At 39.0% G+C, this 21,183-nt stretch overlaps 1 protein-coding gene across 6 annotated transcripts in view; it reads left to right on the top strand.

The window, feature by feature from the left end:
- NOL4 (nucleolar protein 4) overlaps nt 1-21,183 on the top strand; it is a 202,768-nt gene that overhangs the window by 106,587 nt on the left and 74,998 nt on the right. For all 6 annotated transcript variants that reach the window (XM_057397710.1, XM_057397712.1, XM_057397709.1 and 3 more), the window contains one exon: nt 8,471-8,754. In XM_057397710.1, the coding sequence (XP_057253693.1) occupies nt 8,471-8,754 (284 nt within the window). The remainder of the gene's footprint in view (nt 1-8,470; nt 8,755-21,183) is intronic.

Raw genomic sequence — 21,183 nt, 5'->3', positions numbered from 1 at the left:
GTGATAATAAGACTACTGTGCACCCAGTGAGCTATTCAATTGGTTATTTACACGTGCAGTACCCTCCTAAAAGCCATTCTTGCTTCATCTCCTTGTTGTGTATATGCAGGGACAGTAGCTCCGTGGGCTAAGTAAGCATGCAGTCACTCACAAAGCTTTATAAATAAGCCCTCTATAACACTGTGACGGACAGGGCAGTATTATTTTGCTGATAGTTGCTGATGTCATGGGGTGGCAGTTGTTCACTGTTCTGTTACTTAATGTTATAACTGAGTAAAATATCTGTTTGTTTTGTGCCTCCAACAAGAGGAGATGTTTATCCATGGAAAAATTGTGAATTACTTAGGGGTTTGTTTGATAACGAAATCAGAGTTACAGCCTGGCAAACGCTGATTACACTGTGTATGTGCATAACAAATTTACTGTACTCTTATTGACAGTGCTAAAGATTAGTTTTGTAGTTTGTTTTGTTCCTTTTTTTTTCCCCATAAATGCATACAATGAGTGATCATATGAAGTAGTTCCTGACGTGTTCTGCCACTGAAACCAGTGAGAGATTCCTTGATTGGCGTTGCACTGAAACTGATGGACATTCCAGATTCAAATTTCAGTGCAGTGAGCTCCAGAGCTGAATTCACAGAAGCCAATCACATCAGGAGAGCTACATGTATCAAAAGGAGAAAAAAATGTTAACATTAGTGAGGTCGGATGAAAAGGACAATTACTATGTATTGTAACAGAGCAATTGCAGTCTCACTGCTAATGAAGGGACTGAGCTCTGTGCACATTGACTGTTCTCTGGAAAGGCTCTTGCCCTCCTCTTAGTTACTGTTCCTTGTTTCCTTGTCAGGGTACTGACATTTTAGTGGAAACTGAAATAGAGGCAGTAACTTTTTCGAGGAGTAGAGAAGGATACTTGAGGTTTATAGAGATTCAAAGAGACTGGATATTTGCATGGAAAAGAAATCTGTTGAGTGTCAGTATGTTACTAAAAACCACATCCAAATCAGAAAGACCTTGAGCTGAAAATTATTAAGGGCTCAGCAAGCCATAGGTGAAAAAATTGTATTTGCTTGCCTTATTCCATAAACATCTCCTAATAGCCACTGCTGGAGATAGGATATTGGACTAAATGGATTTTTTATCTGACCAACTATGACTATTCTTATGCTTTATGAAATGGGGAATAATAGAGGCTCTGAAATCACCTTTGTACTTCCATTAATTCAACCCCTGTTCTTTATCATATTGTGAAAGGAAATGGAGAAGATGAATAGATATAGTTGATTTTGACTGGCTTTAAAGTTTTATATTGAACTTGTGCTTGAAACATTACTTGTGATGTAAATGAAGCATAACCGAATACATAACTGTGATAAATTGGTATTAAACAGTCCTTGTGAAAAGTGGTGGGAGTGAAATGTGACCTCGCCTTTTTATCAGTTCATTTAGAAAAGTCTCTATAATTATTTCATACTACAGAAGTTCTGTGAGTCAGCACTCTACACCACCTTTTGTCTGATTCATGGTGTTCCTCTCCCAAAACTGCCTGCTGTCAGTTGCCACCTGTAGAGAGCATTTTTTTTAACAGCTCTTGCTAGGAAGGTTTATGAGTATGCCTTGGGTTTATGGGGCTAGGAAGGAATGTAACTAACTTCCTTTTAAATATTTGCTTATGCAGCATATTATTTTCATTAAAGTATTTTAACATACAAAAAAAACCCCAAAACTACCAAAACCAACCTACATGCAATATTGAAGCCAAAGGTCAAAGAGAACAGCATAGTAACTCAAAACTGGTCTGCAGTCTGTCACTCTTTGGTCTGCAGTACTGTCCCTTGCAAGCGATTCAATTCAAATGAACCAGGTTGCTAAGGGTGTAAGGTGGTGTTTGGCCCAAACTGATGAAAGCAATCTTCTCACACAGGACTTTGACAGACAAACTTTATGAGTGGGTTTTATGACAGCCTGCATTTGCGCAGCCAGCAGCTTCAGTCTCACTCATCCCACTCAGCTCATTCACATCTAATCTCCTCCTTTTAGAAAGAACAGTTACCTTACAGTAACTGCTGCTCTCAGAGATTGCTGCTCTGTCAACAGGCAACCCACTCAAAGTGTTCATTTAACCTGGGTGCGTGCTGCCTTGGAGTCTGCAGGCATCAATGTTTGTTTTGGGCCCTCTCTCATCTTCACTTAGAGCAGAATGAACAAAGTTGCCCCAGCAATTGCCTTGTTCATTTAGTGTGATTAATCAGACTCTTTATAATCAGGAATGGTTTTGGCTTGTGGGATGCCCTCATGTAGTCAGAATGTCTCAAAAGAGCCAAAGGTGCTCAAAGGTTAATTGTCTTTCCCCCAGCAGGCCATCTGCCTTGCTTCATGGCAAAAACAGGAGCTGTGTTAGAGCTGCTTTGGTATCATGTGGCTCTTGATTCATTCTTAGTGTTGATGAGAGGGTTTCTTAGCTCCCTGACCCATCACCACATCTGTCCTTTCAGCAGATCAGCACTTCCATGTGGCTGTATGGTTGTAGGACTGTGCCACACTATGCTGCAGTGCAGAGCTGAAGGCCAACACTATGGATTGCTGACTAGTTAAATATGCAGTAGGTTTCAGGTAGCTGAAATCTCATCTGTATAAACTATTTAGGCATCCTGTAAATATTAATTGAATTCTTGCTTGAAAATTAATTTGAGAGAGGGAGAGGATTTATTCAGAGATCTGTCTTTATGTAGAATGTCTTGTTGACACCTTCCCAACTTACCTGCAAGGAATATGAAAAGTCTAGGTGATTTATAGCATGAAAATGATTTCTCCGAGTAATGCAAGAGATCCTTTAAAACATCTGGAGATTTTTCTCTCAAGGAGACAAGTGAGAGTTAGGTATATGTAACTGCACTTGAGATTCACAGTATTTCAATGACACTTGTATCAGAGTTCAGATCTTAAATTTGTTCTCTCAGAAAACTGGTGTTTGAGAGACTTGCTGTTCCAGCCAGATTTGGATCACACTTCAACTTGCTTTCCTTTAAGAAACCATTCTTACTGAGAGTGGTATTGAGCATTTGACATATCTGGTCTAAAGACGATTCTCTCTGGGTGGAGGAACTCTATTATAACCCTTAACAGAAGAATCTCTAAGTCTAGCTAAATATGTATGCCTGTTCATAAATCTAGACATAGTTTGGTAGGGGAATATAACCTATGAATTAAGAAGTGATTTCCTGTTCTAAATCGAAGTGTTCTTAAGCTATCAACTGTCATGGAAATCTCCTTGCAGAATCCAAGGTATTAAATACAGAGAAACTGGGTTTTGGCAGAAGTTAAGGCTGTGATAATGCAAATGTCTGGCAGAAAACTGAAGGATACAACAGTTCTGAGAATCAAAGCTCATATTCGTAGCATCTGTTTGCTTGGGCTTTCTTTGGCATTGTCTTTTCTTCCACCATTTCCAAGTTTCCTTCAAAAGGAAACTTCAGAAGGGGGAAAAGCTAACCCAGTGGTGACTGCCATGAGCCTGGAGAGTTCTCAGGCAGGAGCCTGGACTTCTCAAGTGTGCAAAACCAAAGTTGGCATCACTTTGTGTCCAGCTGGCCTCAAGGGGATCTAGGACCATGAGCTGGAAGCTCTAACGAAGTGCGATGAATAATAAGAAACTAACTTGAAGTAGGAGACCTACTGCAGTTCTTGTTCTGAGAATTACCCCTAGCACAGAAAGTACTTGGACTGAAGATGCCCAAAGGGCATTGGTCAGAGCAGAGGATCAGTGTGGACCTCTGTGAAAAGCAGGAGAAGCAGGTCTTGGCATCAGGATGCTTAGGAAATACTGGTCCATGAGTGGGAATTCCATGCCTAAGCCTTCATCAAAAGGCAGCTGCTACCTGATCCAAAGATACCTTCCCTCTGCTCTTGAGTCTTTCTCTGAGGGGTGATGCTCTTTAATCCCTGGAGGAGGATCTCTGTGTAGGTGAGGCACCAGCTGACTGTTCTTGAGAAGTGAAACATACATGTTTTGCAGTCAGGCTCTCCATTTTCAGGCTGAAGTAAGAAAACTGGTTGTAGATGTTCTTCCAGTCACTGAGTATTCTGGGGTAAGGGTTTGAAAACTGCACAGTTCCTAAAGATGTGTCCTGTCCTGAGCAAGCAGCAGTGTTTGATGAGGCCATCGTTCGTTGCCATGGCTGATGCATTGATAGCGGTGTCTCTGGGAAGTGATGAAGATCTGAGGTCATCCCACAGCCTCTTTTGTGACTGCCCTGATGGAGGGGAGGGAAACTCTCTGCTCCTCCCTTCTCAGCTCCCAGGATCTGCGGCATGCTTCCCTGGATGCTTCCCATCTTACGGTGGTGGTTCTGACAAGAAGCGTGTTTTGAAAACATGCTGTCCTTGCACTAGTGGTGCAGTCGGTTCCCAGATGTAGGCTGATCAAGGTGGAGTTCTAATTTTCCCCTCATCAAGCAGCTGTGGGAAGGGAGCCAGGAGTGACTGCTGACTGACGGCTGTGCTGAAGTGATGGCCAGGGAAGGCCGCTGCAGTTTGGTTGGCTTCCTGGGTCAGCAGCAGTTTAATGGCTGGTGCCCCACAGGCACTGGTTTGGGATGGACCTGGCCTCCATGGGGTCCTAAGCAAGGACAGGGACAGGGCTGGGCCTAGGCAACCCCAGACTGCCACCATGATGTCAGCGGTCCAAAGGGTGCCACCATATTCCTCAGCTGTGCTCCTGCAGCCTCTCTGCTGCCCCAGAGAAGAGCCCTTCACCTCTTTCCCCCAGTACTGCAATTAGTGGTGTCCTTGTCATGAAAGAGGAGCTGCTGGCAAGCTGCCCCAGAGAAGCAGTCACGGCCAGCCACAGCTGGACAAATCCTCAGCACCCCTGGGCCAGCACACAGCTCTCCTTAAGCTGCCTCTGCCTCTGCAGGGTGCAGGAAAAAATACTTGCTAAGAGAACAGGCTTTCAGCATTAGCAATTTATTGTTACCGAGGTGTTGTGATAAATAAAGGTGAGAAAGCTGCAAGCAAACTGCTGGCCCCTACCCAGCAAGTGCAGGCGTAGTCCCCTCTCACCAGCCGTGCTGGGAGCAGTGAAGAGGTGAGATCTTATCTTCTGCCCCAGAGAGGCAGTTGCTAGAGGGGAGGATGGTCTGAAGACAGGTCTCCATCAGACCAGCCGTGCCCCTTGGCAGCCATGTGATGACCCTTGCAGTCACCGTGGGTTTAGGAGTGGGATAGATTGGCCAAGCAGCCAGAAGCAGGACTGGGAGGCATTGCAGCCATGGCTTCCTGTATCCGAGGGTGAACTCTCCTGGGCCAGACCTTCCTGCCTTTTCCCCCCGATCAGTAATTCCTGATGTGGTCTGTTTCTAATACCTCCGAAACTCTTGCTTTAGAGTAGCCTTATTCTTGGCAAAAATAGACCAGCTACCCAGGGATGAGAAACGTACTAAACCTTGTAATTTAGTTACCTTGGTAACTACGAACTACGAGCACTAAACCACTATTTTTTTTTTCTTGATGTCTTTTATGGCAATACATGTTTATATTTACTTGGCAAAAATGTGATTTATAGCCATTGTAGCTATTCTCCTGAACATTATCCTGACAGACAGTAGTTCCCATTTCTAACAAGCAAGGTTAAATGGCTATAAAAACAAGTATTTGTCATCAAGTAGCTAAGCTTTTGCTAAGTAAAGCCAAAATGATGTAAATACTGTCTTATTTTTCGAAGTGTTACAGTGTTTGACCACATTTACTCATCACAGGAATTTTTTCAAGGGTTATATTTTAGAACAAATATTAAAAATGTGTTTATTTTTTTTTCTTTTGCATTGTAACATTCTCATACATGTGTTTTAGCTGTCAACCAGTCATCACATGGAGGGGTGGGAGAGGGAATGAGAGTTGGAAGAAGCATTATTGCTTATGATTACAAACCAAAACTAATGGCCTTGCTTTGGGCTTGGTTGTTCCTGGATCTGGCTCCAGGCACAGCTCTCTTCCTACTCCATCATTCCCATTAAGCCATCTACATCCTGGTAGCAACTCCTCATCACAACCCAGGATGCTCAAGTGCTGGCACAAAGAATTTCCCTAGGGATCAGACTTCTGTGCTGCAGAGCAAGCAATGCCCCCCAGACTTTAGGTGGCTCTTTGCATCCTCTGGTTACTCGTTTCTCTCTTCCCTCCCAACAGCAGGGAATTTTCTGAGCCCTTTAAAGGGAGGGGCATCCCTCACTCCGTGACCCATTCAGTAATTGATTTAATTAAATTGAAACTAACTGTCACTTGTTAAACTGATAATCAAGAAGCCAATTATCTGTTAACAGTTCTAAATACACATTAGCAGTAACCAAAAGGTTTTTCTCTTAAATAAAGAATCCTGGAATTCTTTCTGATATCTCAGAGCTGTTAAAATGAGTTGTAAATATGGATATTTTCTTATTCGTTTTTTTTTCTTTTTTTTTTTTTTTTAAAGGGCCCAATGTTAGAATGCCATTTTCTAGTTCAGAATAATAAAACTGCATATTTATTTCTAAAACTGCTTTTGGAATTTTACCCTTTTTAATGTGTTATATTTGTAAGACATGTCTTGGGGCATAATAGAATGTTTATTAAGGGTAAATCCTGCTCACCTAAATCATTTACATAGCTGAAATTCTTAAGCAGCTCCAGGTTTTTAAATCAGAAAATTTCCATTGTTCTATTGCAAGTTGGGTTGCTGTACACTTTAAAAGTCTTATTCTAGGAATGTTATGTCATTTATTGTATATAAACTTGTATTTGTAAGAGGTAATGTAAAAGTGGTACAAACCAAAATACAGCTTTATTTTTTATTGCAGTCAATAATTATAAAGTATTTTATAAAACAAACAAAAGGTTCCTTTAAAAATGCATTTAAATTATGATTTTTATTATGTATTTTCATGAAACTAGGTTGGGTTTTTTTACAGGTTCATAAAACAAAGGAATTAAAAAAAATATGTTCATAACTTGTGCTCAGTCCTTTTATGACATAAAAATGCTGGATGAGTACAGCAAGTAAGCCACTAATGTTGATTGCTTGTCTGTGGCTCTCTAAGTGCTTAATTGAATTGGATCATTACCCATTAATACAATATTTTCTTCACTTTTAAAATTCTGATCTGAGGGTGGTGAATAGTTGATTTTTACTGTAATAATGATGGAGAGTCAACAATTTGGTTAATCATGTAGTTTCAAGCATGAATATTTCTGAGCACATCCTTTAAAGAATGTGTCCTGATGTTTTTTTAAATTCCATGTGTATATAGATGTGTTTGTTTCTTTTCCATGGAAGTTGTTTAGAAGGGCCCAAAAGCAGATGGTATATTAAGGTACTAATCTATTAGGGTCCATCTCATCCCATATCTCCAGTTTCAGTCTGTACACATTCCTGGCTGCTAATCCCCCAATTGTGCTTCCAGCTTCACTCTCTGCCACAAGCATAGGCTTGTAGAGGCCTGAGCAGGTGTTTGCACCATTAGCAAACCCATGTAGGTTGCCAAAAAAGAGGTGCTATAGAAAACAAGAAGTAAGGAATAAATTGAGGGCCAAATTCTGCTGCCATTTAATCCATTGAAGGATGAACTGTTTTACTTCACTGTCTGCTGGCCAAAAGATTGTTTAGAAGTAAAGAAGGGCTGAGTAGTAGCACAGGTGGCAAATTCCAGTGCTGACGGACAGGATCCACAAACCCATAAGCATGTGAAGACACATATTAATCCCACATTTCAGCTGTAAAAATTTAGGGGTAACAACAAGACATCCAGAGTTTACAGATGTAAGTTTCAGGTTGATAATTTCATCATTTATTGAGAAGTATTTAAAAATATGTTATGATACACGATGAGTGAGCAAAGTGAATGAGCATCTGAACTAAATGAAGACAGGATCTTTGTTTCTGGAGTCAGCTTTTCCAGTGTAATCTCTACTGCCAGCAGTGAATACATCAGATGTATTTACATCGTATCTGTACAAGAGGATGTTTATGGATATGACATATGCTTCTCTGCACCCTTAAAACCTGAGAACTAGACTCTCTCTCCGTACCATGTGCATCTCTGTTGATTTCAGAAATATGCAATACTGCAGTAATGAGCATGCTATAAGAATCTAAATAGATCCATAGACATATGGGCAGGCAGATGGATTAAGGCAGACTTTGTCACTTTGTCCCTAAGAATCCTTTGTGATACTTATCTTCTGTGTACACAGTGACACTAAGGTGTCAGCCCAGACCATTTCCCTTAACTTAGTAATATTTTATGAATTTACATAAAGTTTTTACTTGAAAATGTGGAGGAGTGTGTATGCACATTTTGCAGAAATGTACTGGTGCTACTAATATAAACCTTTCTCATTCTATTTTGAAAAACATTGTGAAGGTATAAATTATGTTTGAACTGGACAGAGATGATGATGTGGCATGTGACTGAAAATATATATTTTTTAATAGATGATTCAGCCGCAGAGAGTTTTAATGGCAATGAGACCGTGGGACACAGTTCCAATGCTTCAGGGGGAACACACTGCAGGGAGATGGCAGAAACCAACAGTAATGGCAAAACAAATCTGGAGCAGGATGAGCAGCCTCTGAACCTGAGTGACAGTCCCCTCTCTGCTCAGCTGACTTCAGAATACAGACTAGATGATCACAGCAGTAATGGAAAGAACAAATACAAGACTCTCCTAATTTCTGATCTCAAGATGGAACGGGAGGCAAGAGAAAATGGAAGCAAGGTAAGATGCTTCCACATGCTCCAGATATAAGTGCGTAGCTTAGAAAAGGAGAAGATTTGTGAGGCCAAACTAAAGGTTATTGCCAGCTAAGCACCTAATGCAATGTGTCTAATGTTTGTCACATCATTACTCCGATGCTATACATAGATTTGTATGCTCTGTTACACATATATGATGCATACGTACATTAAGTATATGTGGTTGTACATGGGTGAACACATATATATAGGCATGTATAGCGTGCTGACACAATGACAAAAATCAGTGCAGTTCTCCATCAGGCATGAATTTATTGAGAACTGTCTACATTACCCATTTGAAATATATATATATTAAAATATGTATATAATGTGATACATATATGTATGTATAATACACTGAGATACATATATCTATGTATATTTATAGATGACCATCTCATTACATGTATTGCATGTCTGTAGAATTAATTGTTATGAATGCTAAGTGTATATGCCCAAGCAAATTACTACATGTGAATTATCAGCATCCAAAAGGAACTGATTTGGCTCCTTCCCGATTGTTTATGTTTTGCAGGCACCTAACCTGAATTAAAACTGACAAGTTTGTGTTAGGAAACTATAATCCCCTGAGGGCTTTTCTCTGTAGTTTCCATTATGTGGCTAAGGAGAAGTGAGGGTGTTTACATTGTAGATAAAGATAGATCCTACCGATTGGGCAGCTAGCTTTCTAGGTGGGTGTTTGTCCTGAAGGCATACTGTCAGAAGAGTGAAGAAATGGCCTGTATCTATGTTACATTGATCTTATTGGTGACAAGTTCCTTTTTGTAACTGATAACAGCCAACTGGACTGCCACTTTTAGAGCAGCAATAATAGGATGTTAGTATTGGATCCAAATAGTATTAAGTCTAGTCACTAGCTTCAGGTGGCCCACTACAAAATAACCTGACAACATAAATATACCTTGAACAGCCACATGTTTTGCAGGGCTTTGAAGTAGAAGTGATGAGGAAACCCACTTTTTCCGGTTAGGTATATTTTTAGGTATATGCAGAAAGGGATTGTACACGACTCATATGTAGAGAACATTTATTTATGCTAAAGTTTTAACTCATGTCTTCATTGGCTGTGGATTAAAAATAAAACCTTGAAATGTTTTTTTAACTGAAGTATCTGATTTTGATGCATAGAAGAAAGGGAGACTAAATGGGAGATTGTTAGTCTTTCTTGGCCATTCCAGTTTAGCAAATCATGTATCCCAAAACTTTCTCCATAAAATCTTTATAAAAACCTGTTTATCTGCATGGAATATTTTTGTTTCTACAAATTTTCATTTTATTGAAAATGTTCTGAATAGCTCTAGTGTCAGAGTATGTGTACCCTCCATTGCTGGATTTACTCTGTACTTGGCCTGTACACAGCGAGTCAAATTGGCTGATACGAATGGTCATTTGCTAAAGGGCACATTGTTCCAATGAACCTTTTATAAGCCAGTCACCCAAATATTGATAGACACAAAGGCTCTTTTGCCTGAGGTACATTGCTTCTGCCATTACTTTTGCAAATACACAAATAAGCTTGGTGAAGAAAGTGAGGAGTCTTAATGTGGAACTCATTTATAGCTAAGACAAGAACGCAACCTAATGTTACATTTCCAATTTTAATCATATACAAATCAGATGCAAAAAAATGAAGTATTAAAAAGTGTTAAAAATCTGTTAAAAATTCATAAAAATGAATTGAGATGACAATCAAAGACATCTCATCTTTGTTATTCTACAAATTTTAAGAGGCTTGAATCATCTCCCAAACTGATACATTCTTTCATCACTCATTGTCATCCTACCCACTCTATACTGCCAACAGCATGCAGATTTGTCTCCCCTTTTTGGCCCAGTGAAACTCATGTTGATGTTTACAGCTCAGTTAAGTATATGATTTACTAGGTATGCAGCAAAATTTATTAAATATGGAGTGAAGACTTTAGGAAGAACACACTCTTGGGATGAACAAAAATTTGTCAGAGATTTGTAAGATCAGTGTAGAATAAAAGAATGTTTTTGTGGCCAATTTTGTATTAATTATACTCTTATTTTTTAAATAAAAATGTTATAGTTTTAGAAGGAATGAAACCCTTTGATGTATTAGAATAGATGGGACTGTAAAGCATCTCAGTGTTCCATATGCATATATATACACTCATATAAATCATTACAACTGTTTTACCTCAAGTGGTATCTTACATCCTAAAGAGTCAGAGAATGCTTTACAAGCCCTAGGAGGTCCTCTTGCCTTTCCCTGGTGATTCAGGTTACTGGGCCCCTCCAGAGGAGTGTTCTGGAGGTGATTTTTGACAATGCAGAAGATCAAACTCCTAGTTATGTGCAGTGCTCACTGGATGCACTTGGGCAAGGCTATCACATGGAACTAGCCAGAACTCTAATTCTCTGCAAAAGGGAGACAAAGTAAATAACAAGTAAGGCAACAGAGTACTGTAGTTTACTAGCAGCCACATGTCGCGTATCCTTTTTACCCAGAATGAACCAAGTATGTGGGTTGTTTTTTGAAGTCATCCTAGTGCTCTAACAGCATCTAACCTCCAGCCATTCACAGCTGTAGCATTATTAGACATGATTTGACCTGAATAATGGTGTAATTGGTAGTGAAGGGTAAGAAAATATGTTTAGCATAACCTCTAATCATGTTTTCATGAGAAAAATAATCTGCAGTGTTCACTGAGTATCAAATTGATGCGCCACTTCTTATAATGTAGTATTCTTGTAATAGGTATCTTTATTAGCAAAGAACTGAGAAAAGTTAAGCGGGAAGTTGGTGAAGAAAATATCTGGTTTCTCAATGAAGGGAAATATATTTTAATTACTGGGCTAGCGTTGCAGGAAGTAATACATTATGCTTCCTTCAGTTTCAGCAATGGCCCATTTAGCCTGCAGAAGATGTTACTTGCTTGAGATGGACAGGACTCTGTGAAATCCAGAGGCAAAGGCCCGGATTTGGAAAGATGTATTGTCTGTCCTGTTCCTGCCCTGCTTTATCTGAGCCTCCTTTTTTGGATACTGCATTGTATATGCTTTATTAAATTTGAAGCCACAGTTTCTCTGGTCAACTTGTAGCTATTCTGATCTGTTACTAGGTTTAATGATAACACATCAGAGCTGAATCTAGCCACAACAAAAGCTTTGTTTTTGGTTGAAAATTGTCAATGCAATAGATCTCTTCCACCAAATCACAGATTTTTAAGGGAGTTTATATTTTCTGAAAACAAGCAGTTTTGTTAAATTATATTATAGATATTTGCCTGTACAATACTGTTTACAGGAACAACACTTCCTTTATGTGTGTAGTGGTGGGCTCTGCCATTTGATAATACAGTTCTGATTGAAGATTTTGTACATGCTGCAGAAATAAGATTAGAAGAAGCAGTTGAGATAAAAATGGTAGTTCTCCCATCATATTTTCTTTGTGAATCTGACAGCTAATAGGCAAATGTTTTTTGAAAATGGTTACTTCTTTGTGGAAGTTCAATTTTTAGAATATTTGTCTTGTCAATACCTATTTGAAGCAATTATATATTTATGCTATATTGAAAGTTTTGCTAGATAATGGCCTCATTCTGTGGGAGAGTCCTGAATATCAAAACAGGGATACTTAACATTTTCCTAAAATCAGGCCTTCCTACACAGAGAAAGTTATTAGGAATTTGCAAGAAATTTAGGTTTTTTTCAGGGAATAATAAATCAAGTTTTCTTGTCTGAAAAGCCTCTGATGAATAACTGGAGATTAGATAACCCTGTGAACAAATTTTAATTCAACTTCTCAAACTACTAGGGTATACTATTTAAAAGATGCTCTGTTTAGTCACTTCAGAATATGACTTTTAAAATTGATGTTGATAACACTCTTTAAAAAAGAATGAAGTTTTAAGTGAACAGTGTAACTTTACTCTTTGAATCCTCAGTTTCAAGCAGTGCAGATGTGTGGTAACCTGGTCTTAGTGTAAGATCATATGTTGAGTGCAGTGGAGGAAGTTGCCAAATTGGAGCATAGCCTTAAAATCTGGTCAAAAATGTTTTACCATTAACTGAAAAAAATGATATGCAAGAAAAAAAAGTTTTTATAGTTTTAAATACATATATGTAAGTATGTATGTATATCTATATATATCTATGCACATGTATCTATCTGTCTACTTTATTTATATACTTTTATCAAGCTGATATTAGGGAACTGATCAGATGTTCACAACAGTAGAACTTCCTACAATTATTCAGGGCTGAACTGAAGTCAGGGAAATTGTGTATAGCTGCGAAAATATACACATAAACTTAACAGGACTGGGTCTTTGTACTACAAAAAGTTTATAAAATATTCATCTGTAAATTCTCTGCAAATGCAGGGCTATGAATTCAAATAGCTTAGTGTGCATATGAATTATCATTATATACTTATGTGTGAGACTGCTGGGTTTCTCTATGACCATGGTGAGGTCTCCTTAGCACTGAGATTTTGATTTCTGATTCTTGTGTTATTGCTTTTTTTCCTAGACCATATATTTATTTTGAAAACTCATTATATAGCTTTATCTCTTTCACATCATTTATTTCATGAAATACAGCAAGCCCACTCCTTTAAGTGATTTTGTCTCTTATGCATTTGGATAACAAGGTTATTGTCATTCAGTATGGGAAAACACGTTTTTTGAGCTAACCAGCCATACTTACAATGTATCATGCGTTTTACCTGGATTAATAAATATTCAGTATGTCTGTATTGCCAAGAAAATTCCTAATATGCAAAACTACTCTTTGGGATTTCCCAGACAGAAACATGTTCTACTGATCATGAATGCCTAGGAGATACATTAAAGTGAGGTAACAGGGAGGGCATACACCATGGGTCCATTTTGTCCAGATACCTGCTAATTTTAGACAGTTGGTTAATGTCTTCTTTCTTTCTACCAGAGAAGATTTCTGATAGAAAAATTGGACATCTCTAGGCCCTCTGTATGTATGGTAGGCTAAGTTAATATGCATTTTGTTTAGGTCAAGTGTGTAATTGGCTGCATGGAGAAGTGCACAACATAAGTAATTTTTTCTAAGTAATTTTTCTCCAAGTCTGAAAAGCACAGTTTTAAAGGAGAGAACAGTAAATAATGATAGTTGCATTCTAATTATAATAATACCGCGTTCTAATATGCACGTCATTATAGTTACAGTGGTTCCCAACAAGGTAGAGCTTTCATGTAGTTTCTAAAAGGAAGATCTTTCTGTCACTCCTTCAGTGAAGGGCTTTTGAAGTGTTTCTCAAGCTTTTCAATTTAGCCTAATGTAAACAGTGTTATTGTCATAGGCCACTGCCAGGGTCTGTTTACTCCCAACTGTTGCAACTTCAAACTGGTGGTGGAATGGATGCACTTACACTATCACAGGTTAATCTAGCAGGCTGTCCACTTTTAAGACAGGTCTTGATCTAAGAAGGTATTTAAAGGCTATAACCCTGCATGGATCTGAAAGCTAGAGCATATGTGAAATCCTGGGTATTCTGCTTAAAAATTTAGTCATCTTTGGTGGTTAGTCCAGGTGTAGAATCTTGTAACATTTGCTTTGTTGGAGCTCACCATTACTGAAGGAAACTCTGCACAACTGTCTAAGCAGTCTGATCTGAATATATAAATATACAGATAAGCCTGCTGTTATCTGCTGGTGCATCATAAATCCAGTTGGTTCCAACTTGCACATGAATTTAGCCACACACAGACTCCGTCTCCGAAGAGTAAGGTGGAGTTTCAATGTGTTTCTTTCTCTCTCTCCTAAAGTATATGATTGAATCTTAGTAAAATATGGAAGGTCATTCCTAATATCACATCTGACATGATGTCTCTGAGGCATGTGAAGTCCCTGTCTGTGTAGTTTCCCTCTGCCTCAATTTTTGTCTACAGTTTGCTTGGGGAATTGTCAGAGTACAAGGGAACATACAGCTTCTTCCAAAGCAAGTGGAGACCTTGGGAATTACAGCATGCTTTTATATGAATCAATAGTAGCTTATTGAGTCACTTAGGAAATAATTTATTAAAAAATTCTAATGAAATGTGTAACGAGTGTACATCTACTTGACAAAAGAGGTAAAATGCAGACTATAGGTGTTTGGCATGTTGAAGAACATTGTTGGAGACATTTATTTGTTCATTGTTGCTGTGTTTTTTTTAATTTCATAACTAAATCATTTCTCACTTTCTTTTATCTTCCATCAATTCAAGTGGCATAGATAGATTTCAGTTGAATTGGAGCATTGTATATGGTGCTTATATGACCTGGTTACCTCCATGAGAGGTAACAAACTTCTCTATTAAACTCTGCATATTTTTTGTTGGTTTTGGTAAAAAGAAAATACCCTTTTGCCCTTCTAGTTGATGCTGCCAACTCCCAAAGTTACAGATAATGAATCTGGATTAGGAGTTAGTTAAGCCTTTCAGAAAGCAGTTTTTGACGCTCACTCATCCTCTCCACAGGACTTCTCTCCTGCCTGACATTGAATCTCCTACCTAGATGTGGCATAAGAGGAAACTAGATATTTTGGGTGTTTGTTTTAATTTTATATCTTATTTCATTCCATAGTAAAAAAGTGTTAAAAGCAATGCCATATTTTGTTGACTGCTGTTTTGTTAATGCAAATGTCTTAAGAGTCTGCAGTCCAGGTGTTTGGCAGCCTCATTTTCATAGAATAGTTAGGGTTGGAAAGGACCTTAAGATCATCAAGTTCCAACCCCCCTGCCATGGGCAGAGACACCTCACGCTAAATCACATCACCCAAGGCCTCATCCAACCTGATCTTGAACACTGCCAAGGATGGAGCATTCACAACCTCCCTGGGCAACCTATTCCAGTGCCTCACCACCCTAACAGGAAAGAATTTCCTTCTTATATCCAATCTAAACTTCCCCTGCTTAAGTTTTAACCCGTTACCCCTTGTCCTGTCACTACAGTCCCTATGAAGAGTCCCTCTCCAGCATCCTTAGAGGCTCCCTTCAGATATTTGAAGGCTGCTATGAGGTCTCCACGCATCCTTCTCTTCTCCAGGCTGAACAGCCCCAACTTTCTCAGCCTGTCTTCATACAGGAGGTGCTCCAGTCCCCTGATCATCCTCGTGGCCCTTCTCTGGACTTGTTCCCACAGTTCCATGTCCTTTTTATGTTGAAGACACCAGAACTGCACACAATACTGCAGGTGAGGTCTCACAAGAGCAGAGTAGAGGGGCAGGATCACATCCTTCGACCTGCTGGTCATGCTCCTTTTGATGCAGCCCAGGATATGGTTGGCTTTCTGGGCTGCTAGCACACACTGAAGCCGGCTCATGTTCATTTTCTCATCAACCAACACCCCCAAGTCCTTCTCCGCAGGGCTGCTCTGAATCTCTTCTCAGCCCAACCTGTAGCTGTGCCTGGGATTGCTCCGACCCAGGTGTAGGGCCTTGCACTTGGCATGGTTAAACTCCACGAGGTTGGCATCAGCCCACCTCACAAGTGTATCAAGGTCCCTCTGGATGGCATTCCTTCCCTCCAGGGTATCAACCAAACCACACAGCTTGGTGTCATCAGCAAACTTGCTGAGGGCGCACTCAATCCCACTGTCCATGTCAGCAACGAAGATGTTAAACAAGACCGGTCCCAACATCGATCCCTGAGGGACACCACTCGTTACTGGTCTCCAGCTGGACACTGAGCCATTGACCACAACTCTTTGTGTGTGGCCATCCAGCCAGTTCTTTATCCACCGAGTGGTCAATCCATCAAATTGATGTCTCTCCAATTTAGAGACAAGGATGTCGTGTGGGACAGTGTCGAACGCTTTGCACAAGTCCAGGTAGATGACATCAACAATTTTGTGTCTTAACTGTTGAGACTAGGAAGAAGCTTAGCATGAAATTCTGTTTGTTACTGTAATGAATAATCTATGAGGAGGGAAGCAAAGTCTGATGAAAGGTACAGGCAGGACAAGTTACAACAGTTAGTAGCATACTAGATTTTGAGGAAACAACAACATAAAAGTGGGGCAGGGTGCAAAACCAACATGATATATAACCTGTGGAGCAGCAAGGCATCAGCACAAACTGAACCTGCAGCTCTACCAGGGTTCAGCCTTCTTCCGCTGTTCCAACCACAGCACCAAAGAGAGGAAGGGGACTTCTTCCAGCTATACCTTAATTGGTATCTGATGAATTTCATCATTGCTGCTTGTCATTAAATCCTTAGAAATAGCTTTTTTTTCTGAGGTTCAAAAGTGAAAATGGCTAAAGAAGTGAACTAAAGGTGAAATCCACCCCTGCCAGCGTTATGTGTAGGTGACACAAGGCTACAACATCTTTTGGCTTTCATCTCATGTCTTTGGTGTGTGAAGGCAAGCTCAAATGTTCTTTTGAAGTATGTCTCTTTTCTTTCACTGCTGTACTCAGGTTTTTCCAAAGGTAGCAGTCATGCCAGTGTTTTTCACAGCTCCTTGGGAGGTAAATAAAGTACAATGGAAAGAGATAGGCCTCTTTTATGTATGGAGAACATTAATGAAAGGACAACAATAAGTGTATGCAAGCAGTTTTGTGATCTTCTCATTTTTTCCTACTCATTTACCTATATGAGAGTGATACAAGCTACCCTGTTATATCTTTCCCTACTTCATACGTACATTTTTTATAGTGGTCTCATTATAAAGAGGTAAAAATGGTATTTTGCTTTACCATTTTATTAAACACCTTGGCTTTACTTTTCCCTGCTTTTAGGAAATGAGAAAGCTGAGAAAAGCACAATTTTCTAGCTCCAAAAGTCAGTTTATTGGTTGTTTGGAGAAAGCAGAATAGTTCTATGAAGAATAAAAGGTATTCTTTATTTGCTACTCTCTGATAGGGAAATTGTTATAGGCCACTAAGAAGATTTTTGATACAAAGAAATTGATGTTAGTTTAATGGTTTAATAACCCTTTTCCTTGAAAAAGAAGTTGAATTTTTAAAGCACTGTTTTTTCCAGACTTCAATCTTCTGATGTTGTGGATTGCCCATAATAAATGGCTAAATAGAACTTTGTTATGAAGAGAGACAACTATAGGTGCATGAAAAAATCTGTGCAGTGTTTGTCAGAAAATAGGAATGCTCTAACGTTCTCTAACAGTCACATTCATTAAAGTCCTTTGTCTATGATAACATCAGTTCTATGTCTATTTCCTCCCATTGGAAGTACATTTAGTAGCAGGTTCTCATGTTCAGTGAAAGCTCTTGAAAATTAAATTGGTTTCCTGCAGGGCATTCATTACAATGATGTAAATCCAGATCAATTAAACTGAAGTTGATGATGCTACTCCAGATTTACATATCTGTAATGGAGAATACAATCTGGCTCCATATGCATATGAAATCCCAGCTAATGTAAAACTGGCATGGAAGAGAATAACTTTTAATGTGACCTTTTATAAATGTTCCCAGAAGCTTTTTTTTAAAGGAACAGGTGCACATTGGTCAAGTATCAGACAGTGGTGCTGTTGATTCCAGACTGCATGTGTATTACTCACAGATCCAGCTGTCTCTCCTGGTTTATATTCACCTTTGGAGTCATTGGTCCCTCATGCTGAAACAGAAGCAGTCATAACTGAAGGAGATGCAGGACTTTGTCCAACTTGATTTTAGTGGCTGGATATCTGTTCAGAGAACAGAAAAACCTATCAAGTGCCTCTGCAATCAGTGAGGTAAGTTGTACGAGATACTGTGAAATGCTACTTCCCTTCCTGTTTACAGCCAAGAACTTCTTATAACTCAACAGGCTGGTAATCCAAGTCTGTACCTTTCAGGCAAATTCCTGTTAACTTCAACCAGAGTTTGTTCTGATAGATACCTTCAAGGCTGGGCCTTGTTCTCTAACTCTTGCTTTTGTAGTGTTGGGGTTTTTTGTTTGGTTGGTTGTTTTTTTTTTTTTCCTTAGGAAGGAAACAGAATTTGTGCTGAAGTCCTACCAAATGATTCACTGCAGCTTTTTCTTCTACTTCTATTCTCACCTATGCAGCTCCTCTACCAACTAGAAAAAAAACTGAGAGCAGATCTTGCTCTCAGAAGATTAAATACTATTTGATGGTAAATTGAGCAAGATATAATGGGGCAGCAGTAATTGCTACCTACTGCAGTTGTGGTTAGTCTTAATATTATTTACAGCTAATGAACTGTCATTTTTTATTTTTCAGATGCAGAGGTTGAAGACCTGATCCTCAAATCTAATCTGTGATGAATGTCTTGATAATAGGCCACTTTCTACACTCCTCCAAAACTATATTGTTATTCAAGAAGTTGATAATCGTGAAATGTTACCCCTAATTTTTTCTTCTGGTATTGAATTATTTTCCATATACCAAGTCAGCTCCTGAAGAAAGGGAAGAAAGAAGTAAAGATGTTTTTCTTTAGTGACTTTTATAACAACATATTGCTAACATTTTAAAATAAATATAATTTTTATTAGCTGTCTTACAGATATCTCACTTTCTAACCTTGTTTTTTGTTGAATGAATGCCAGTAGTCAAATGTCTTGCTGAATGCTTGATACAGTTTCAAACTGTGCTTTTATGTGCTCTCCATTTTCCTCCTACAGCAGTTGCTGGGAATAATTAGGTACAATAGAACACTGAATGCTTACTTATTCACATAACTGGATTTGCAAGGTGATGTGAGAAGTGAATAGGTCAATTTTTTTTTCATACAGGAAAGGAGAAGTAAAATTCAACTTTAAAACTATTTAGCTATTTTGTTCCCTTTGATCTTTCTTTTTATTTCTAGTCTTTTAACCCTCCTTTTGCTGCTTCAGCATTTTCTGTTAATTCTCTTCTGTTCTCCTCCAATTGCTTCCAAAGACTCCTAGGAAGACCTGTCTGAATTTTCATTTTTTGGAACAAAATATTTGAGGTAGATTATAATATCAATTACCAGAAAAGAGAACTGTAAGGAATCACCTGAATTACTGAGTCCAGTCCCCTAGAAATGGCAACCTAGGTAATAGACATTTACTCCAAGAGGATCTGCAACAGTTCAGCTCACTAAACCTTCAGTCTTATATGAAACAACAGCGGTGCAGCTGTAATATGCCACAGGAACAAAGTGAGGCACTGGTATAATTGTTGATGTCCTAGATCCCTGCAACAACCAGGGATTTGCTAGGTGGATTTCCCAGATGGTCTCTAGCAGTATCTTATTCCCTGCAGAATAGGGAGTAAAAAAGAACAGCCTACAATAATCCCTATCAGTCTGCTGAGGTTTTGTCTGCCATATGTTTCATTAAAACATCCTGCCTTATATTTTGCCTCTAACAGTGATTCATTTTGAATGCTTCAAAGAAACAATTAAAAAAGCAGCGTCTATATTAGTTATTGAGACAGGGAGGGGATGGTGATCTAGGTAAGCATTGAAAGCTGTGAAATATGTGCCATGTAAAAGACAACGATCAAATAATTTTGCAAAATGGGTGGTAATGAATAATCCACTGAGTGTTACAAGTATTACAGAACAGTTTCTTGTGCAATCAGCAAAAGGTCCTGGAAACTATGAGAACTGTGTAAACAGTCAACACTTACTTTTCACTGTGCACTAATGAAAGAGCATGAAAACATGAGCAAATGTGAAAATTCGCAGCCAAAGGATAGGAGTCTACAACTGCTGTGACCTTCAATTCTGCCTGTGTAAATGTGGCATATCATGAAACATTTTAATACTGGATGAATTCCATATGCATCTGTAGAGTTTTTACTAAGCTGCTGCTTCTTGGAGCTCACAGTGTTTCTATGAAATACTGCAGCTGCTGCTTGGATCTTGGCATAGTACAACTGAATATTTCTCATATAGATGCTTTTTCTCATCAGCTGCTTTGGTCACAGACTGTCATCCTCAATATCCATTCACACCTATTCAGTCTGTGTTTTCTTAACTCTTCTTATCATGAATATGCCACTAGCTGCTCCCCAGAATCATACAAAGAGTCAGGAGCATACGAAGAACTCTCATCTCTTGTTGATGCACATGCAATGACACACACCTTAACCTCTGTGTACAGGTGTTCCAGCAGACAAGAAAGTGTGATTATCTTTCATACGCATTTTAATTAAAATCAGAATGGTATCTTGTTTGTTGCTTCTGACTACATTTTATGTTTGGGTAGATGTCATGAAGTAATGCTTCCTCTTTCTGTGTTTCCCATGGCATTTGGGAATTATCTGACTCCATCAGGAAGATCCTTTGCAGAACTATTCAGAATTTCTGCCCTGTACCTTCTGTCATTGAGCTCCTGGGCTGTGTGTTTTCAAGATGGATAGAAGAATCTGCATGAAAAACAAAGAAAGGTGAGTTGATTTCCTTGGGTGTTACCATGAATGGCCCCAGTGTGTCCTGTCCTCAGTCCCCAGCATTATACTACAAGTT

This window comes from Pezoporus wallicus, unplaced genomic scaffold (genome assembly GCF_028554395.1).
Source record: "Pezoporus wallicus isolate ANWC-B61680 ecotype Strahan unplaced genomic scaffold, APGP_CSIRO_Pwel_v1 contig_227, whole genome shotgun sequence".
In the NCBI taxonomy this organism is placed as follows: Eukaryota; Metazoa; Chordata; class Aves; order Psittaciformes; family Psittacidae; genus Pezoporus; species Pezoporus wallicus.
The sequence above is the reverse complement of the archived record's forward strand: the minus strand, read 5'-3'. Positions and strand labels throughout refer to the sequence as shown.